General features: G+C 31.3%; 1 protein-coding gene across 2 annotated transcripts; it reads left to right on the top strand.

Annotated features, from left to right (window-relative positions):
* The first annotated feature begins 12,493 nt into the window (after positions 1-12,493).
* Positions 12,494-17,134, top strand: LOC121218139 (filament-like plant protein 4). Of its 2 annotated transcripts, none has more exons than XM_041094846.1 (6): positions 12,494-12,785; positions 13,408-13,551; positions 13,629-13,848; positions 13,922-16,235; positions 16,327-16,384; positions 16,558-17,134. In XM_041094846.1, exons 2-6 carry the CDS (start codon positions 13,423-13,425, stop codon positions 16,999-17,001), a joined length of 3,165 nt encoding a protein of 1,054 aa, XP_040950780.1. In that variant the 5' UTR covers positions 12,494-12,785; positions 13,408-13,422; the 3' UTR covers positions 17,002-17,134. The 2 variants fall into 2 exon arrangements, with proteins under 2 accessions (XP_040950780.1, XP_040950779.1); XM_041094845.1 differs by having other exon boundaries at positions 13,401-13,551.
* The last annotated feature ends 1,677 nt before the right edge of the window (positions 17,135-18,811 follow it).

The following is an 18,811-nucleotide window of genomic DNA, read 5'->3' as shown; positions in this document are numbered from 1 at the left end:
TTTTAGTATTTGTATTTGACAAAAGTTACACATTTGGTACTTGAAAGTCATGGCTATTATAAATTCATAATTAGTTAATAATATTAGCAATTAACTTTTGTTAAAACAACTCTAAAATTTGAATTAAATCACATTTATGGAATTGCATTTGAAAAATTAAAAAAAAAATCATAATTAACACTAATTTTATTCTATCAACAAAATCACAAAAAATTCAAACTTAATAATATTAATAATTAACTTTTATCAATTACAAATATTATATTAGACCAAAAACAACATAAATATCATATTAAAAAAAAGTGTTAAACTCGAACAATAATAGAAATGGGGTAGTGATACTGTGATAGAGTGGAGCGAGACAAACTCAAAAGGGGAAGCATGTGAATGGTGAACCAACCAAAATGAAATGTGCACCTAAAAGTGTCCTATAAGATTTGTATGCCTGGCCTTTGCATGACAGGGCCCACTGACTTATAAGGGCATGCATGTTGAGGACATTGGGAATGGGACGAGCTTTGGGTTCTTTTCTGCAATCTGTAGTTCTGGTAATAAAAGACAGTACATTAGAATGGACCACCTTTTGTTTCATGTACCTATTTGTTATTGGTTATGTTCTTTTGCAAAAGGGATCCACAAATTTTTTTAATCGGCCGAGATTAAGTTATATATTGTTACGAGAACTATTGTATTGACAAACATCTTTATAGTTTTTAAAAAGATTAAATCAAAAGTTTATCATTTCTAAAAGAGTTAAATTATAATTTTATCATGTATTTATTTAAAATTTTATAAACATAAAAGGGATTAAAGCTGAAATTTTCCATTTTATGGGAGAGTAATGGACTTGTCTACGCCTTTGCCTTCGCCCTTAGTTATTTTGCTACCTTCTACAATACAAGGTTAAAAACAATTGGCGGTGGGGCATAATATGGACCAAGATGTTGCTGTAGTCCATGAGGTGGGTGGGAAATTGATAATGTGGCCCAATTAGTTTTGGCTAACAATTCTAGGAGTAAATCTTAGGATTGTTTGAGCTATTTTCGCAGTTAATTTATAATTTAAGAAAAGATTTGTAGTTTGAAGTTGTTTTTTTATCACATCGGGTTATCGTTGAATAAGAAGACATCTTATAATACACATTGTACCTAAAGCTGGAATTTTTATCATCGGTTACTCTTATTTCAATTTTTTGTTAATTTACATTCTTTTAGTCTGGTCATTTGATTGAACATCAAATGTCAACTCAAATATGACATGGAACATATTTAAAATGTATGAATTAAATTATAAAATGTATGTACCTACTGTATGAACAATTTAGATCTGATATGTCACAAAAAAGATAAATAACCTCCTAAAATTTAATAAGCGTTGTCTTAATTTTTTTAATGCATTGGACCCTTATTGAGATTTTAAAATCTAAATAATAGATTCCAACATTTTGATGGCAAAATCTTGGCCTTCCCAGCTTTATAGGTCAGTGAAAACCCTCATCACCTTACGACCAAACACAGCTTCAACACTGTTTCATAGTACTGTTTTGAGACCATATGCATAGGTTAATGTAAAAATATTTGTACAGTAAAACAAGGTCAAGAATCTTTAGAAATGCCCTATGGCAGCTGCAATCTCTATCTGTTACATTACCCATAACAAAGGATATTGAGTCACCTCGACAACCAAATCTCCAAAGTATGGAAACATATTTATAATAATGGATTCTACTGTTTCTTCCAACAATTTTTTGGGTTTGAGATTTGTCCATTTTCGACTCTTATTTAAATTTGGAATCGAGAGTAAAATTTTTCGGCAGTATTTTCATCATCTATAATATCTCAACTCAATACATTGTTTAAGAGCAAGGACCTTGACCCCTTGGCTGAATGAGAAAATTTTCATTTAATCTCTTTAAAAATTTTAAAGTTAAAATATGTCATAAATTTGTATACTCTTTAAAAAAAATTGATATTAATTTTCAGGAATTTAATCGTTATACTTTTCAGTTTTCAAAATTCAAGTTCAACTATTAACACTGTTAAATTTTTCTTGTAAAATTTAAGTTCATTACAACTCTTTTTTTTTAATTGCATGGCTACCAAGTGGGATTTTTTTTATTTCAAAATATCACACTAATATATTTAACCAACAAAAATTTAATTGTGTTAACAATTGGATCTAAAATTTGAAATTTGAAAAGTAAAGAGATTAAGTTCTTAAAAATAAAAGTATAGAGACTAAATTTTAAATTTTCAAAAAAGTATAGAAACTTATTACATATTTTAACTAAACTAAAATATTCAATTTAAGATTTTAGCCTTTGGTCAAATGGAAAAATCACATTTTTTAGCTTTTAACATATATATATATTTAGCTTCCACCCTTTAAAATGTTATAATTTTATAAAAATTTTTAAATATTTGTTCCAACATATAAAATAAAATAAAAAAAACCCAAATTTTTATAGCTTCAACATTTGCCAGCTTCATTGTATTCCTTGAATTGTCCTTTAGCAAGGATTAGATTTTTTTTTTAATAATGATATATGATGATGATTATGATGTTTGAATGTCAATATTTCACTTTTAGCATTTTTTGTAGCTAAAGTAAAGTGGTGTTTGAAAGCATGATTATGATGTTAATATATAGGCACTACCCAACCATGCATTTTTTATCTTAATATCTTTGTTTGTTTGTCAATGTCAAATTGGTTCAACTTTTAACACATTCAAATCAATCAAATTTAAGGTGGAAATCATATTTAATTAAATGTAAGCTTACATTTAAAATTTACTCAATCTCACTCCTCATTTTATTTCATAAATTGTAACATTGATAGATATTAGACAATTGAAATTAAAAAATGTTAAATAAAATAGAGGAGGAATAATTATATGAATTTTAATTTATCAATTTCATTTTTCATACACAAGAATTTAATGGGGTTAGGAATGGAAGGAAAATAGAGAATAGGGAAAAGAAACTATAAATATATAATGAACCCTGTATGTTGTGTATTGGTCTGATGGTTAAGGTGTTCACCACCACAAGTTTTTATCAATTAATTTCTTGTTAGTTTTAAGTAAAATGAGTTAATGCAATTAAAAATGAGAGTAAAAAAAATATCAAAATACCAAAGAAACATAAGATTATCCAAATGTGGTAATCGACACCTAAAAATATGGTTCAAATACGAAAATCCGACATAAATCTCAATATTACATTTCTAAAACTAATAATGAAACGACACCTATAACTTGGCTATATATTTTGAAATGATAGTGATAAGTGAATAGGTACATAGTTGAAAGTAATCTCATTTTCACCACTAGGTTGTTTTCGAGAATTCACTTACAAACAATGCCATTGATGATTTGTTTCTACTCAAAACACTATGTGTGAAAAATCCTAAAAGAAAAAGGGTCACCACATTGCCCTTAGGTAGATAAGGGCCCCTTATTTGAGCCCCATAAACACCAACTAGCCCAATGTTTTTTTTTTATAATCAACTTGGTAGTAGAATTGATCAAATCATTGATTTTTAATTCGACTAATTCATATAAAATAAATTATTAAAATTCATACAAATATTATGAAATTTTAAAATTAGGTTCACCTATTTCATATCGATTAATGAGTCAATCAATTTTTTGCCTCTCCAGATCAATATTCTAACTACCTCTCAATCCAATTAGTTGACTTGATCCAGTTGAAACAACATTACAGTAGCTAGGGGCGAATTTGAAAGGGAGCACCCCAAATAGAAATTTGCTATTTAAGTCCCTATAAAATTATGTTTTAATTTCTCTAATATTTATTATTCAATTCTAACCCCTGTAAAAAATTTCTAGATTTACCTCTGATAGTAGCCCCGAGCTAATGATAAAGCTATATATATATACTAGCTTGAACTTAGCAATCGTTCTCATATTGATATCTGAATTTTTTTAGTCCAAGTTAGCCCTTGAACTTGGTAATTATTGTCACATTGGGGCCTAAAGCTTGTTTTGGTAAAAAAAACTTCAAGATTGGACAAAAAAATGTTCAAGTCCTAACATGAGAACAATTGTCAAGTTCAGAGATTCACTCAAATAAATAAAATTCAAAACCCAATATGATCACTTATCAACTTCAAACCCAAAATAATGCATTAGCCTATATATGTATTACTATGTGATTCAATAGTATACAACTAAGTAAAAGCAATTAACACCATAGTAAATTATCATGGTATCAATAGGTGGTTGGAAGAAAGAGGAGTGGACTTCATCCTCATATAATTTGACGGAATTCAAATACTAGAGTTAACCTTATTGAGATGGTTTTATTTGAATATCACTCAAGCTCGAACATGATTAGTCTAATGTCATAAACAAGTGAAGACTAGAGGAAAAGGGAGGACAAATAGGGGCTTTGGCCTCCCTAAAATGAAAAATTGGCGTCTTAGTCCTCCCAAAATTTATAAAATTTTAACTTAACATATAGTAAAAGTATAATTTACCCCAAAAAAATATTAAAATTTTGATTTAACCCTTTTAAAAATTATCCAAATATAAACTAATGCAACGATAAAATTACATTTTAACTTTCAATAAAATAAATAACTTATTCTTTTAACCTAAAAAATTTATGGATTCCCCAATGGTTAAAAAACAAACCTTAATTATTATGGTAACAATAGAATGAGACAAATGTAGTAACAGTTAAAAAGGAAGCAAAGATAATAATAATGATGAGGATGATGATGATGATGATGATTCTCTAGTAATACAGTGAAAGAAGCATGACCAAAAAGAGAGGAAAAGAAAAAAAGCGAAAAAGAGAAGTGGTGGTGAGTTGTAGAAATACCGATGGGGAAATGTGGATCGAATCCGAAGAGAAAACCTTTTACTTCTGTGCACTGCCACTGCTACTGAGAAAAATAATAATAAGAGAGTATGAGGGAGGAAGGTGGGCTATAGCTGTCATCTTTGTGCCAAAGACTTTTTGAGTACCCAACCCTAGTGGTATGATTGCTGTTCCATTTATTTTTTGTTAATTTATTACAACTCCACCTTTTAAAATTCTTTCGTACAAAGAAAGCAAAGGGTAGAAAATTCCCATCATGCAAAAAAAAAAAATCCTTTTATTATATTCAAATTGTGATTTAGTCCTTTTACTTTTTTTGAAGTTGCATGGTTGAAGTACAATTGAATAAGTAACTCAACAATTAACTAATTCAAAACATGCTAACTAGATGACTAACAAATCAGAATAAATATTAGAGAAAGCTTCGATATTTCTATAATGTGAGACTCGAACATAGAACCTCAAAATTCTCACAGCTTCAACCTTACTATTGAGTCAAGATTTCAATGATTGCTTTACATTAGTATGATATATTGAATCTTTTATTTTTATTTTCATTAGTTAATCCAAACAGTTAACACACTTAAGTGCTTCAATTAAAATGATGACATAGATTTAAAAAAAACACTAACTTGAACTCATTATGCTGACATGGTTTTTCTTTTTCTTTTTGTAAGTGTGTCGGAAAAGGTGTTTTTAATGAAAAATCTGAATTAACATTTTAACCAAATAGTTATCAATGTTAAACTTTTGGATTAATTAATAACATTATAAAAGTAAAATGATCAAATAATATCAAATTAAAGTATAAAGAATAAATCTATAATTCAAACATAATATAGGGATCAAAATCAGAATTTAACCAAATAATAATATTGTCTTACTATACTTACTAGTTGTAGTGGTGTATTTCTATTATCTATAGCTTTGGCAATCATTCTCCTCCACTATCCTCTTTCCTTTGGGTGCTAAAAGAAAAAAGAGAGAGCCTAAAATCACTAGTTCATTATCCATCCTCTCCTCTTTTCATCATTGTCAAATACTTTCCCTAATAGATTTAATAAAATCAAGCACTAAAATAAATAATTATTTCAATCCTAAATAATTAGAAAATCTTATATATTTACATAAAATAAGATTCAAAATAAAAATATCCTTTGCACACTTTTTAATAAAAATAAATCACTATCATACATATTACAAACAAGTAATTTCTACGTCTCAAATTCATGACGTGAACTGTGACATGAACATCCACGAATAACGAGTCAAACATTGAATTTCTCCATTTTATAAATTTATTTCATTTCGTTAAAAGAAGAACCAAATACGTTTAATTAGTATTTGAGGATAGAAGTTGATAGAAAGTAGAATAAATTTAAGTTGGCGTAAACACATTCGCACGCCTTTTCACATGACATGTTTTAGAGATAGTTGCATGTGCAGTTGCAATTAAAAGAAGATATGCAAATCAACCCGATAATGTTCTTATTCCACACTCTACGACGTTCTTTACATTAATGTTAATTTCTATAGGCCATACTAATTGTTAATTAACTGATGTGAGATTGATCCAACTTTTTGCCTCCTACAGTTGGAAAAGGTGGTGATTTTAGGTTTTAAATTTACAATTAAATATATGAATGAACTCTTGTCATGTATAAGTTTTAGTTCGATTAATCAAATTTTAATTTAGATTTAATCTTTTATTTTAATCCTTAATTAGTCTATTTCCGATATATGTATTGAGAATTGTACAAACTCAAGTCTCAAAATAAAATAATGATAAAAGAGAGGTTGGTAAGATGTAGAATTAGTGAGATTAAATCTCACTATTATCAAGAAAGAAAATATTACTAAAATGAAGAGAGAAAAAGACGGACTCTTTGGATTACGCAACCTAATTAGTGGGTAATCAATTTCCTAATGGCAATGTTTTGTATATGATTACATGATAAAATTAAGATTAAATGAAGAAAACTACATCTAATCTCACACATTAATTTGATTAATAAATATCATAATATGACAAAGACAGCTTATATTATATTAATCTTATTATTTGCTAAACTGGACAGTTTGATGTTCAATTCGTTGTCAGGTATATAACATGCATGATTAGTGTCACTTAATACAATTTCAGTTGCAAAGATTATATAGTACTAATTATGTTTTTTTATCAAAATGTCAAAGCCTCGTGTGATGTAAAATTAATTTCAAAAATCTGATCAAATGAAAACGACTATAGGTCTAATTGGTGTGTGACAGACAATTATCGAAGCATGACAGCATCTGTTTTGTATTCAGCTGTTTCGTGAATTTAAGTTACAAGGTTCATGGGGGTCGGAGGTTTGATTTGCCTCGATTTCTTGTTCAAAAATTAAAATTTACATATTTTTAACTTTTAATTAATGAAATGGGTTATTTGGATCGATCGTGTTCAGACTCGAAAATTTTTTGGAACTGAGTTCCGGTCTGACTCAACGTAGTTCATGAACACCTCTAATTCAACTTGTTGACTAGCAATTTTCTATAACTATTGAAATTCAAAGTTTTGATCTCATTAATGGGATAACTATAAAAACTATACATGAGCTTTGAACCAATGTTCAACACCAGACATGAACTTTGATTTTGCATGGTTTTATACATGAAATTTTAATTTGAATCAAATTTCACAAATCACTAATAATGTTATCAAATTAGCATCATTTTACATTAATATATTATATACACAAACAATTATGTTAATCCAATATGAAAATAAATGTAAATATTTATTTCTTTAAATATGTACAATTGAATCAAAATCAATGTATCAAACTCCACATTGAACGATGTTATATATAGATTTGACATTTATCCCTTCAATTAATTTAAAGCATTTTTTAACTTTACCTTATTCGACTACTCTAGACTAAAAAATTGACCCAAAATCAAAATAATGTGATTGAAAAGAACTCTCATAAAATATAACCGAAACTTGAAATAATTCAAAATGATTTAAACTCCGACATAATCGAATTTAAAAAACTCAAATAACATAAATCTTAAATAATTCAAATAAAAAATTGACTCCAACAAACTCAACTCCGATCAATTAAATTGTGGCAGTAGAGTAGATGGTGTGTACTGCATTCTGTATTTTAACTTTCTTTTCCTAACTTTAGAGTTGAGATGACACGACTCAGTACTTTTTTTAACTCACTCCACATTGATGTGAGCATTGTTTTCACAAATGGTACCACCAAACATTTACTTTTAAGCCTATGGAGGTCAAATTTGTTCAATTAAAAACAAAGTACAGTTCCATATGATTCTTCTTCTTTGTTATACATTAACATTGTTTTCCTTTTTCTTTTCTTGTGTTTTTTTTGTTAATTTATTGCGTTTAATGTTTTTATTCGAGTTTTGTTTTTTTATAGTGATATTTGAATACGGTCGAATTATATTGGTTAAATTGAGAATTGATCAACCTATTAGTTTGGTTATAGAAATTGAACCAGCCTCTGAACGAACCGTTCATAAAAAGTTAAAATTTAAGGAAAAAAATAAGTTGTTATTCAATTTTATAAAATTTTAATTATTATTGGATCAACAATTGAATCAATTAAATCGAAAATTAATAATCTAACTTGTTCAATCTTCTATATGATTATTGAAAAATTAATTAGAGGAGCAATTGAGATTCTCAACATCCCATTGGCTAATATGCTTCAACTCTATACAAACATTAATGTTGGTAGTGAAACAAAACTGTCGGTCGTAGGTCATCAAATATTTACTGTTTATTACAAAAGAAGAAATGAAAAGTTAACTTAGCAAAAATGTCATGTCAAAAGTACTTGCATTCATCTTTTCAATCAACTCATTTGAAACCACAAAACTTATGGCACCTTCCACCCAATGTGGGGACTCAAAGCATTGAACCAATCCTGATCCCAATTTATGAAAGCTTTCTACACACAAATAAATTTGACATACAAGTGGGGAACTTTACTCACCATTCTTCGTACGCCAACTTCAAACCCTAAAGACAAATACATAAATGGATCAGTTGAACTGAAAATTGATAGTTGATTTAATTTTATCGATAATATAATGAGAAAATAAGTAAATTTATTGTAAATCGATAAAAAGATAAAAACTCAATTTTTAAAAATAAAATTCTAAATGCATGAATCATATTACAACCTAATATATTATATTTTTTAAATAAAAATAAAATAAATAAGCAAAAAAAACCCAAAATAGTGAAGAAAGAAACAGATTTAATTTTATCGTGATAGAGAAGATGAAGGCTTTTTCTCTCCGCCGACGCTGTCCGTGGCGTTACTGCAATTAAGGCTTGGTTTGGCTTAAGCACCCCTAGGCTCGAATGTAAACGTGGCTCCTTTCCGTTGCCACGTGTAACCCTCAACCTGTTTTTTCTCATCCTGGACCCCACGTGATAAAAAATGAGATTATAACAACACAGAAACGTGTGGACAGTGGGGACCACGTGTCTGTTCTATGACACACTATCTTTTTATCTTTCTCTTTTAAACTGCCCCTCAGTTCCCTCGGATGCCGCATCCACTATTACGGATCTCACCTTTCTAACGCGCTTCCATTCGTGTTCATCGTCCACTCGCGCTATTATTAGGTCTCGCATTTCGACGGTACCAATTTGTGGATTTATTACTACCGATTATAGCTTTTCATATCAACTTTTAATTTCGATATTATATCAGTCAAGTTTTTTTTTATCGTGAATTGAGAAACACGTAAATATTCATTGCATGTAGATTGAAGTTTTGAATTTTAATTCTAAACTTCTAAAATAAATTTATAAACTTGTCTTCGAATTTATAAAATTTATAAATAATAAGTTCTTATTTGAAATGTGTATACACATTTTTCTACAAACAGATTCACGTATCGAATATGTTTTACGTCAGATCTGAGTTATCATATAAATTTAATTATTTGATATGATATTAATATATTCATAATTTGATAACTTAAATATATATATGAAATATAAGTGGTTAGTTGTTGTGGTTGAGAGTGGTGAATAGCTAATTTTAATTAGAGTGGTTGGATGTAGCTGGTGCACTTGAAAAATAGTTCAAACATTGAAGTCTTATCAATTTAAATAAGATTTTGTTAAACAAAAACATACTTAAAATAACAATTAGGTAAGGGATTAATATATTCCTAAACCCTAAAGCTTTATTCTATTATTCATCTCTAAGTTAGTTTGCTTTTGCCTATCAATTTAACTGGGAATGGGTACGTAAATTCTAAGAGAGAGTGACTTATGCACCGTGTCTTCCACGCGCCTTAAATTCCATCTTCACGCGCCTGTGGAATCACCATGACACGCCATTGCTACACCTCCTATGTAAAAATTAATAATGGTTTAGTCCTTCTATTATGTTAAAATTTGCGATTTCATCATTTTACTTGACATTAATGTTATTAGCAACTTCAGATTGATAACACAATTAATTATTGATGTTAAAATGGTGATGTGAATTTTTTATCGTTATTCTATCATACATTAAGGTATTGTCTATTTGGACTTATTTATAGTAATATAAAAGTAAAAAAAATCAAAGTACATCAAATTAAAATAAAAAAATTAAATCTTATGTTTTAGATAATAGAAGGGATTAAAATCACAAATGGACTGAATAATAATTTCTGCAGTGTTATTAAATATTGCGGTAGTGAGTTTTATCACGAGTAAATAATATTTTTCTGGGTTTATGTTATATGTTGATTATATTTAAATTTATTTTAATTTAAGTTTAGGTATCTTTTTATTTTTAATTATTTATTTGCAGTTTGTATTGTAGGTAAAGAGATTAGGTGTTAGATTGTATTTTGTCTTTTTTATCCAAAAAAGAGAAATTAGTTCTTGTACAAATTAGTCATTCTATTAAAAAATTCATCAATTTCTATTATTAAACACCGATCCCTATACATTAGAATAAGATAAACTATCTGATTATTCTATCAATCACACTGGTTTCAAATAGTATAAATTGATTAAATTTTTAATAAAAATTACCGATTTACTTTATAATTTAACACAAAAAAAAATTAATTTATTTATATTTTAAATAGAAGAAACAAAATACAATAGATTACAAAGGCAGTCACGTTACTTGTAATTATCTTGTACAGGTAAATTCCTTAAAAGAATCTATTGTGAGAAACAATCGTAGCCGTCAAATGGAAGATCGGAGGGATATGAAATTCCCGCGGTGGATGGAATTGAGAAATGGTAAAAAAAAAGGCAAGTAACGATGTTGTGGTGGGCAGTAAGCAGTGTTAACAGGTACCTGCTAATGGTCTGAAAAAAAAGACTGTCAGAAACCAAACAGGTTTTTGACTTTTATTATTGACTTTCTTTTTGGAGGTTAGCAACCTAGGAAATGTAGGTTTCACAGTTAAAACTGTTCACCCTGTAGCCATGTCATTTGCCAGTCTCCACTACATTTACGTTCCATGCATTAATAGAATTTTTTCCCAAAAAATGAAAAAAAATTATCATTCATGATTTTTCGGTTAAATTATGTTATTAATTTTGTACAATACATAAATTTACATATTTAGTCCATATTTTTTAATTAAATTATTTTTCCATCTTTATATTTTTCAAATTACAAAACTTCAATTTTGAAATAAATATGTAGAAATAGATAATTAACTTACAACATACAAATGATAATATGTTTTTTTAATAGATTTTGAAAGTCTTTTGCGTATATGGACTAAAAATGAAGTACAAGGAATAAAAAGGTATTGATAACATAAATTAACCCTTTTTTTCCTTCAATGTGAATGTTTTTTTTTCTTCAAACAATATCTAAACTTGCATATAATCCCTTCCAACCTTTAAATAAGAAGATAAACGCATTTCAGCGTGCTCAAATACACCTCCCTCTACACTATAGCAACAATACCAATGTTAATTGAACTAAGACTCAATCGACTTCATCATGGATATTTCAACAATACCAAAATTGACTTGTATTTTGGACGTTTCTCTAATCCAAAACATGCAAATAAGATGATTATATATATATATATATATATAAAAGGCAATCAGTATAGGAGAAGGATCTTCTTCGTTGGTTCGCTATTATTATTATGATTTAATTTGTTTGAATATTTTGAATATAATAAATTTTGATACAATGTATGTCATATTCGAATTAATATTCAACCCCAAGCGAATTACTAGATCGATGAAAAGACTGAGTTGATATGAACCTCACACTTTAAGTTTCAATTTTTTTGTGTTCAAATTAAGAGCAAATTGTAAGGGAACATAATTAAATTATAAATTTTGTGAGGTGAAAAGGTAATTTTACTAATATAATTTTATAATTTTTCAAGGGATCTTACAAAACAAATTTTCCAAGTTGAGGGACCAAAGCCCCTACTTGCCCCTTCCTCAAGAAAAAATGTGATTGTAATCAACTTCAATTTTAGAGAACAATTTTAATAATAATAATGACAATCCGACATATAATTTTAAATTTGTACTTGAAATAAATATAAAGGACTAAATTATAAATATAAGAAATGTAGCATATTTTTAACATAAAAAAATAATAATAAATAAAAAACTCACGTAGCATACGAAATTGTAGCATATTAAAAGGTGATTTGGCTTAGAACTTTTGCCAAGCACTTGCCTTCTCTTTTTTAAAGTCCACCATATTTTTACAGCCTACCCACTTCTCCTCCTCCTTTTCTCCACCGCCATCAGCCATTGCCACCACCACCACTTGTTTCTCCTTTCTCAAACAACACCCGCCATTAACATTAACTAAGAACAGAATACACCACAAATTTGGGTCTTAATCTTTTGAATCTCAGACAGTTTCCTCTTTACAACCAAGCATTTAAAATCCCTTTACAAAGCTGCATTTTTGAAGGTTAGCCAAGCTTATGCAATAAAAAGATTCTGTTTTTGTTTCCATTTCTGCACTTTGTTTCGGTTTTTGGTGTCTGGTTTTTTTAAGATTGTTGTTTCTCATCTGTTTTGTCGGTGATGTTTTTTCTTTTGGTTTTTGCGTTTACATTTTCAATCTAAATCTTTGTGTTTTCTCGTGATTAGATTTTATTTTATTTTTTGCATTTGAAGTGGAGAGGCCATTGATGAACTTGGTTTCCTTTAAAATGTGATCTCATCTAATTACACTAACAATCTTTCTAGCTTTCTGGGTTTTCTGTTTGGTTACTGAGAAAATGTATGATGAAAAGAAAAGAAAATTTTCGATTTTCCTCAGAGCTGTATTAGTACTTGACTTGGTCAACGTGAATTCTAAAAAAAAAAATTGTCCTTTCAATTCTTGGTGACAGTAAATAATAGACAATTAATAATTTAGTGTCATGTAATAAAAAAAAAAGTTATCTAATCTGATGATTAGTTGTCATCTAGCTGTTTCATATCTCTATACGACAGCTTCCTGTTCTTAATTAATATTTTTTATTGCCTTAATTATTGTCATTAATGTGTTAATCTTATTATATTGTCTTTTTTGAGCAAGACAATAGAAGGAGATTTAAGTGATGGACCGTCATTGGCCTTGGAAGAAAAAATCATCTGATAAAGCTCATAAAGCCGCCGCCGCTGCCGCCACCATTACGGTGGATGCTGCCGCCAACGTTGCGGCTCCAGCTGCATCTCAAGGCAATGAGGTACAATTTTATGGATTTTTAATTCATCATAGTTCATTATATAATAGATGGAGTGTTGAGCTATGTTCATTTGATAGGATGTGCCGAAAAAACCGAAGTACGTTCAAATCTCGGTCGAATCGTATTCACATCTCACTGCTTTGGAGGATCGAGTGAAATTGTATGAGGAACGAGTTAGGTCATTGGAGGAGGAGATTAAGGACTTGAACGAAAAGCTCGATGCGGCGAATTCGGAGATTTCTACCAAGGAAGACATGGTGAAACAACATGCTAAAGTAGCCGAAGAAGCCGTCTCAGGTTAGTATATGCTCGTACGATTGATGTCGTAATGGTGTTCCAGTTTTAATCTTTGTTGTTGGTTTTGGTGTAGGTTGGGAAAAAGCCGAAGCAGAGGCATTGGCATTGAAGAATCACCTTGAATCTGTTACACTTTCGAAGCTCACTGCTGAAGATCGGGCATCGCACTTAGACGGTGCGCTCAAGGAGTGCATGCGGCAAATCCGGAATCTGAAGGAAGAACATGAGCAGAAGGTGCAAGACGTGGTGGCGAGCAAAAACAAGCAATGTGAAAAGATTAAACTCGAGTTTGAAGCTAGGATTGCTAATTTAGACCAAGAGCTCCTTAAGTTCGAAGCCGACAATGCCGCGATTACGAGGTCTTTGCAAGAACGTTCTAACATGCTGGTTAAGATTAGCGAAGAGAAATCACGAGCCGAGGCTGAGATCGAGCTTCTAAAGGGTAATATTGGATCGTGCGAAAGGGAAATCAATACCTTGAAGTATGAAATCCATGTAGTTTCGAAAGAGCTCGAAATTCGTAACGAAGAAAAGAACATGAGTATGAGGTCTGCACAAGTGGCTAACAAGCAGCATATGGAGGGTGTTAAAAAGATAGCAAAGCTCGAAGCAGAATGCCAAAGATTACGTGGTCTTGTGCGGAAAAAGTTGCCCGGTCCGGCTGCACTCGCTCAAATGAAGCTAGAGGTCGAGAGTTTAGGACGGGATTACGGAGATACACGATTAAAGAGGTCTCCTGTCCGGCCTTCTACTCCACACTTGCCGGCCGTGAGTGAATTTTCACTCGACAATGTGCAGAAATTCCAAAAAGAGAATGAGTTTCTCACAGTACGTTTATTGGCAATGGAAGAAGAAACGAAGATGTTGAAAGAAGCGTTAGCAAAACGTAATAGTGAGCTACAAGCTTCAAGGAGTCTGTGTGCTAAGACGTCGAGCAAGCTTCAGAGTTTAGAAGCACACCTTTCCCGAAGTCCCTCAAAAGCAGAAGTTTACTCGAGTCAAAATGCTAGTACTCCGCCGAGTGTTACTTCCGTATCCGAAGACGGTAATGATGATGACAGAAGCTGCGCCGAATCATGGGCGACAGCTTTAGTTTCCGAGCTCTCTCAATTCAAAAAGGAAAAGGGTACCGATACGCCGAACAAAAACGAAAATTCAAAGCACTTGGACCTTATGGACGACTTTCTCGAGATGGAGAAGTTGGCTTGTTCTTCAAATGATTCAACTACAAACGGTGCAATCAACATTTCAGGTTGTACCAACGATAAGGTATCTGAAACCGTTAATGGCGATGCTTCTGGAGAGATTACTTGCAAGGAACCCGATGTAGATGAATTGCCAGCTATGAAGCTTCGAGCAAAGCTCTCTATGGTGCTTGAATCGATATCTAAGGATGCAGATGTGCAGAAAATTTTGGAGGACATCAAATGTGCTATGCAGGATTCAGAGAATGGTGTCTTGGAGCAATTCCACGATTCTGATGTCACATGCAATGATCAAGCTTGTCCCGGAGATGCTAGCTTAACCGCAGAGAAGGAAATTACTATGTCTGCAGGTGATAAGTTGACTTCGGAAAATGTGCAAACCTTAAGTCGAGATTTAGCTGCTGCGGTTTCGCAGATTCATGACTTTGTACTGTCCCTAGGAGACGAAGCCAGGGCAGTTGATGATATATCTTTCGATGGCAATGGATTAAGCCATAAAATTGGTGAGTTCTCCGTCACCTACAACAAGGTTTTATGCGGCAACGTAAGTTTGGACGATTTTGTTCTTGATCTTTCTTCTGTTTTAGTCAAAGCTAGTGAATTAAGATTCAATGTGCTTGGCTACAAGGGTAATGAAGTTGAAATAAATAGTCCGGATTGCATAGACAAGGTTGCTTTACCGGAGAATAAGGTGACACAAAACGGTTCATTGGGAGGAATATATCAAAATGGATGTGCCCACATTTCAAGTCCGACTTCTAATCCTGAGGTTCCTGATGACGGAAACTTGGTCTCGGACTTTGAATCAAAACAATTGAGCAAATTCTCGTTGGAAGAGTTCGAGGAACTGAAGTTGGAGAAAGAAAGCTTGGCGATGGATCTTTCTCGATGTACCGAAAACCTGGAGATAACCAAGTCTAAATTACACGAAACCGAATTGCTTCTAACAGAAGCTAAATCTCAATTGGCTTCTGCTCAGAAATCAAACAGCTTGGCTGAGACACAGCTTAAGTGCATGGCAGAGTCGTATAGATCACTCGAAACGCATGCAGAGGAGTTAGCGACTGAGCTGAACATTTTCCGGGTAAAAACCGAAACTTTTGAAAATGAGCTTCAAGATGAAAAGAAAGGTCATCATGATGCTTTAGCTAGATGTAAAGAACTTGAAGAGCATTTGCAAAGGTAAAGCATCGAACTCTTTTTGTTACAATGTTGTGTCACCATCGTATTTACCTATAATTATTATTAACATAAATGATTTCGTGATTTTCAGCAAGGAAATCTGCTCGGTTTGTTCTTCAGCAGCCAATGTTGACCGCACGAGCAAGCAGGTACGCCAATATTTCATCTTGTATTGCTTCTTCAACAAGTTATTGTGTAGCCTAGTTTGTTTCAAGTGAATGGTCGAAGCAACATAATTGCTTCTTGAGTAAGCCAATCATCGGTACCATGTAATCTCTAGTTTAAGCACCGCCCGATTTAGTATCGTTTCTGTTGAACACAGGAGAAAGAATTAGCAGCTGCGGCAGAGAAATTAGCAGAATGTCAAGAAACCATATTCCTTCTCGGCAAGCAATTAAAAGCTTTCCGCCCTCAAACCGAAACGAAGGGATCGCCGTACAACGAGAGGATACCAGGTTTCCATGAGGATGAAACCGTTACCAGCAGCATTAACTTGCATGATCTAAACCAGGCAGAGATAGAAACAGCTGGTTCGGGGAATGCAAGCAGATCGTGTGCAGAATCACCCATGGAGTCATCATTTAACACCCCATGCAGCCCTTCAGATACTGAAGCAAACCTTTTGAGATCACCAATCAACTCGAACAACTCAAATCACAGGTCTACCATGTCAAGCTCCGAGTCTTCCTCGTCTACACCGACACCGGAGAAACAATCTCGAGGCTTTAGTAGATTCTTTTCCTCCAAAGCGAAGAACGGACATTAATCCGGCAAGTCGATAGGTGCATAATAGTATTTTGTTGGACTTTGAATGTGAATTTGTAAGTAATGACTGTATATGGTTTTCGTGTGACATCTATGGTTTTAAAGCTGGTTAATATATTTTGAATATTATTTTATGCGACCTAAAAGCAATGGACTGAAAATCCGACGCTAAATTCCAATAATGCTGGATTAAATCTTAATACCATAGTGTGGCTAAAACCCCAATTAGACCAGATTAAAAAGGGTTTTTAAAGGCTATTTGTTAGTGGGTTTAATGGTCTAATTTCTAAACCCAAAATTACTTGAATCATCTAGAGATTAGACCGTGGCTTCCCAAAATTACTATATAAAAAGGAGTCCATATTTGACATAACAACCAGCATAAGAATCTACATGTATTTAATTACTCAATTTGCAGTCTCATTTCCAACGTATAATCCCAGTATTTATGTGAATGTTGGGGAAGAAACTCTTCTTAAATTAAAGGTGAATACATTGATGAAGAAGCACCTCTAGCACCGTCGAAATTTGCGATGAAGCAAAAATCAGACTTAGTTGAGGAGAAGCCAAAGGCGGAGTAGGACAAGAAGGAAGAAGAGGATAAACCTAGATAAGAAACACCCAATGAAGACTAGAATAATCAAACCCACCATTTATTGAGGCTAGTAAGCCCCAAGATAAAAAAAATAGTCACTTCAAACTTCCATTTTATGATTTAGTGATCCATAGAATCAAATTCGGAAAACTTTTACAATTGAACAACTAAAATAGAAATACGTAATTGAGTAATTATTTTTATAGTTCATTCCAAAAGTGATTTAAAATCGATTTATAATAAAATTTTTTTTACCAATTGGTACATATGAATACACACCAATACAGACATTAACTAAACCAATCTAACCACATTAAAACTATAAAAAAAAACACATTAAATTTTTAATGAAGACAAAACATAAAAACATGGTTATAGATAAAAACAAATTTCGACCCACCATTGTAAGGATGAAGAATTGGAGAAGCAACTACATATTGATGGCTTGCAAATTGCAGTACAGATTTAGGTTTTATAATATAATGTAGTAGGCATGCTAAAGAATGTAATGCTTTCCCCCTGTTCTATAATTGACGGAAAAAACACGCTCGTGGGGACTGGGGACTTGTCTTATCGATTGGATAATTGGACGGATTTTGAATTTTATATTTTAAAATTAATTTTTTAAAAATAAAAATAATATTTAAATTTATAATAATATTTATACTAATTAAATTAATTTTTAAAATCAAATTTTTGAAAGAGGGAATCAAATGACACGCTGTTTGAAAGACCCTTTCCATTTCTACTGAAAACATGAATGTGGATGTCTTGTCTGTTTTATCAATCTTTGAGCTGTTCAGTAGTTATTTCAATCTAGTCCCCCATCTTTTCATCCCATCCCATCCCATCCCATGACTTTATATGTGCTTCCATTTCTACGTTACACGTATCAAGGTTTTGTTTTGTAAGTAGAGTCAATTAAATTATAGGCTCAATTTTAACTCGGTTTTTCGATTTTGAAATTTTCTCGTTGTACAAGTAAAATTTTGATATTTTTATTTGGTGAATTATAACAACAAGATAAAGTTTAAATAGATTATCATATGAGATTTAATTTTGACATTGAATGCTAATTTGGATGTTGTATTAACGCATGCGAACTTAATATAGGAACAATATCAAACTCCAGTGTCCATTTAATACCAAAATTCATAACAAATTGATAAAAGGATCTAATTGAAACTTTACTTTAATTTGATAGTTTAAGTAGAAC

Source organism: Gossypium hirsutum, chromosome D06 (genome assembly GCF_007990345.1).
Source record: "Gossypium hirsutum isolate 1008001.06 chromosome D06, Gossypium_hirsutum_v2.1, whole genome shotgun sequence".
In the NCBI taxonomy this organism is placed as follows: domain Eukaryota; kingdom Viridiplantae; phylum Streptophyta; class Magnoliopsida; order Malvales; family Malvaceae; genus Gossypium; species Gossypium hirsutum.
The sequence above is the reverse complement of the archived record's forward strand: the minus strand, read 5'-3'. Positions and strand labels throughout refer to the sequence as shown.

Coding starts and splice junctions, on each gene's coding strand:
- LOC121218139 (XM_041094846.1), top strand. CDS start 13,423: ATGGACCGTCATTGGCCTTGGAAGAAAAAATCATCTGATAAAGCTCAT. Junction 13,552..13,628: donor CTGCATCTCAAGGCAATGAG/GTACAATTTTAT, acceptor TTCATTTGATAG/GATGTGCCGAAAAAACCGAA. Junction 13,849..13,921: donor AGCCGAAGAAGCCGTCTCAG/GTTAGTATATGC, acceptor GTTTTGGTGTAG/GTTGGGAAAAAGCCGAAGCA.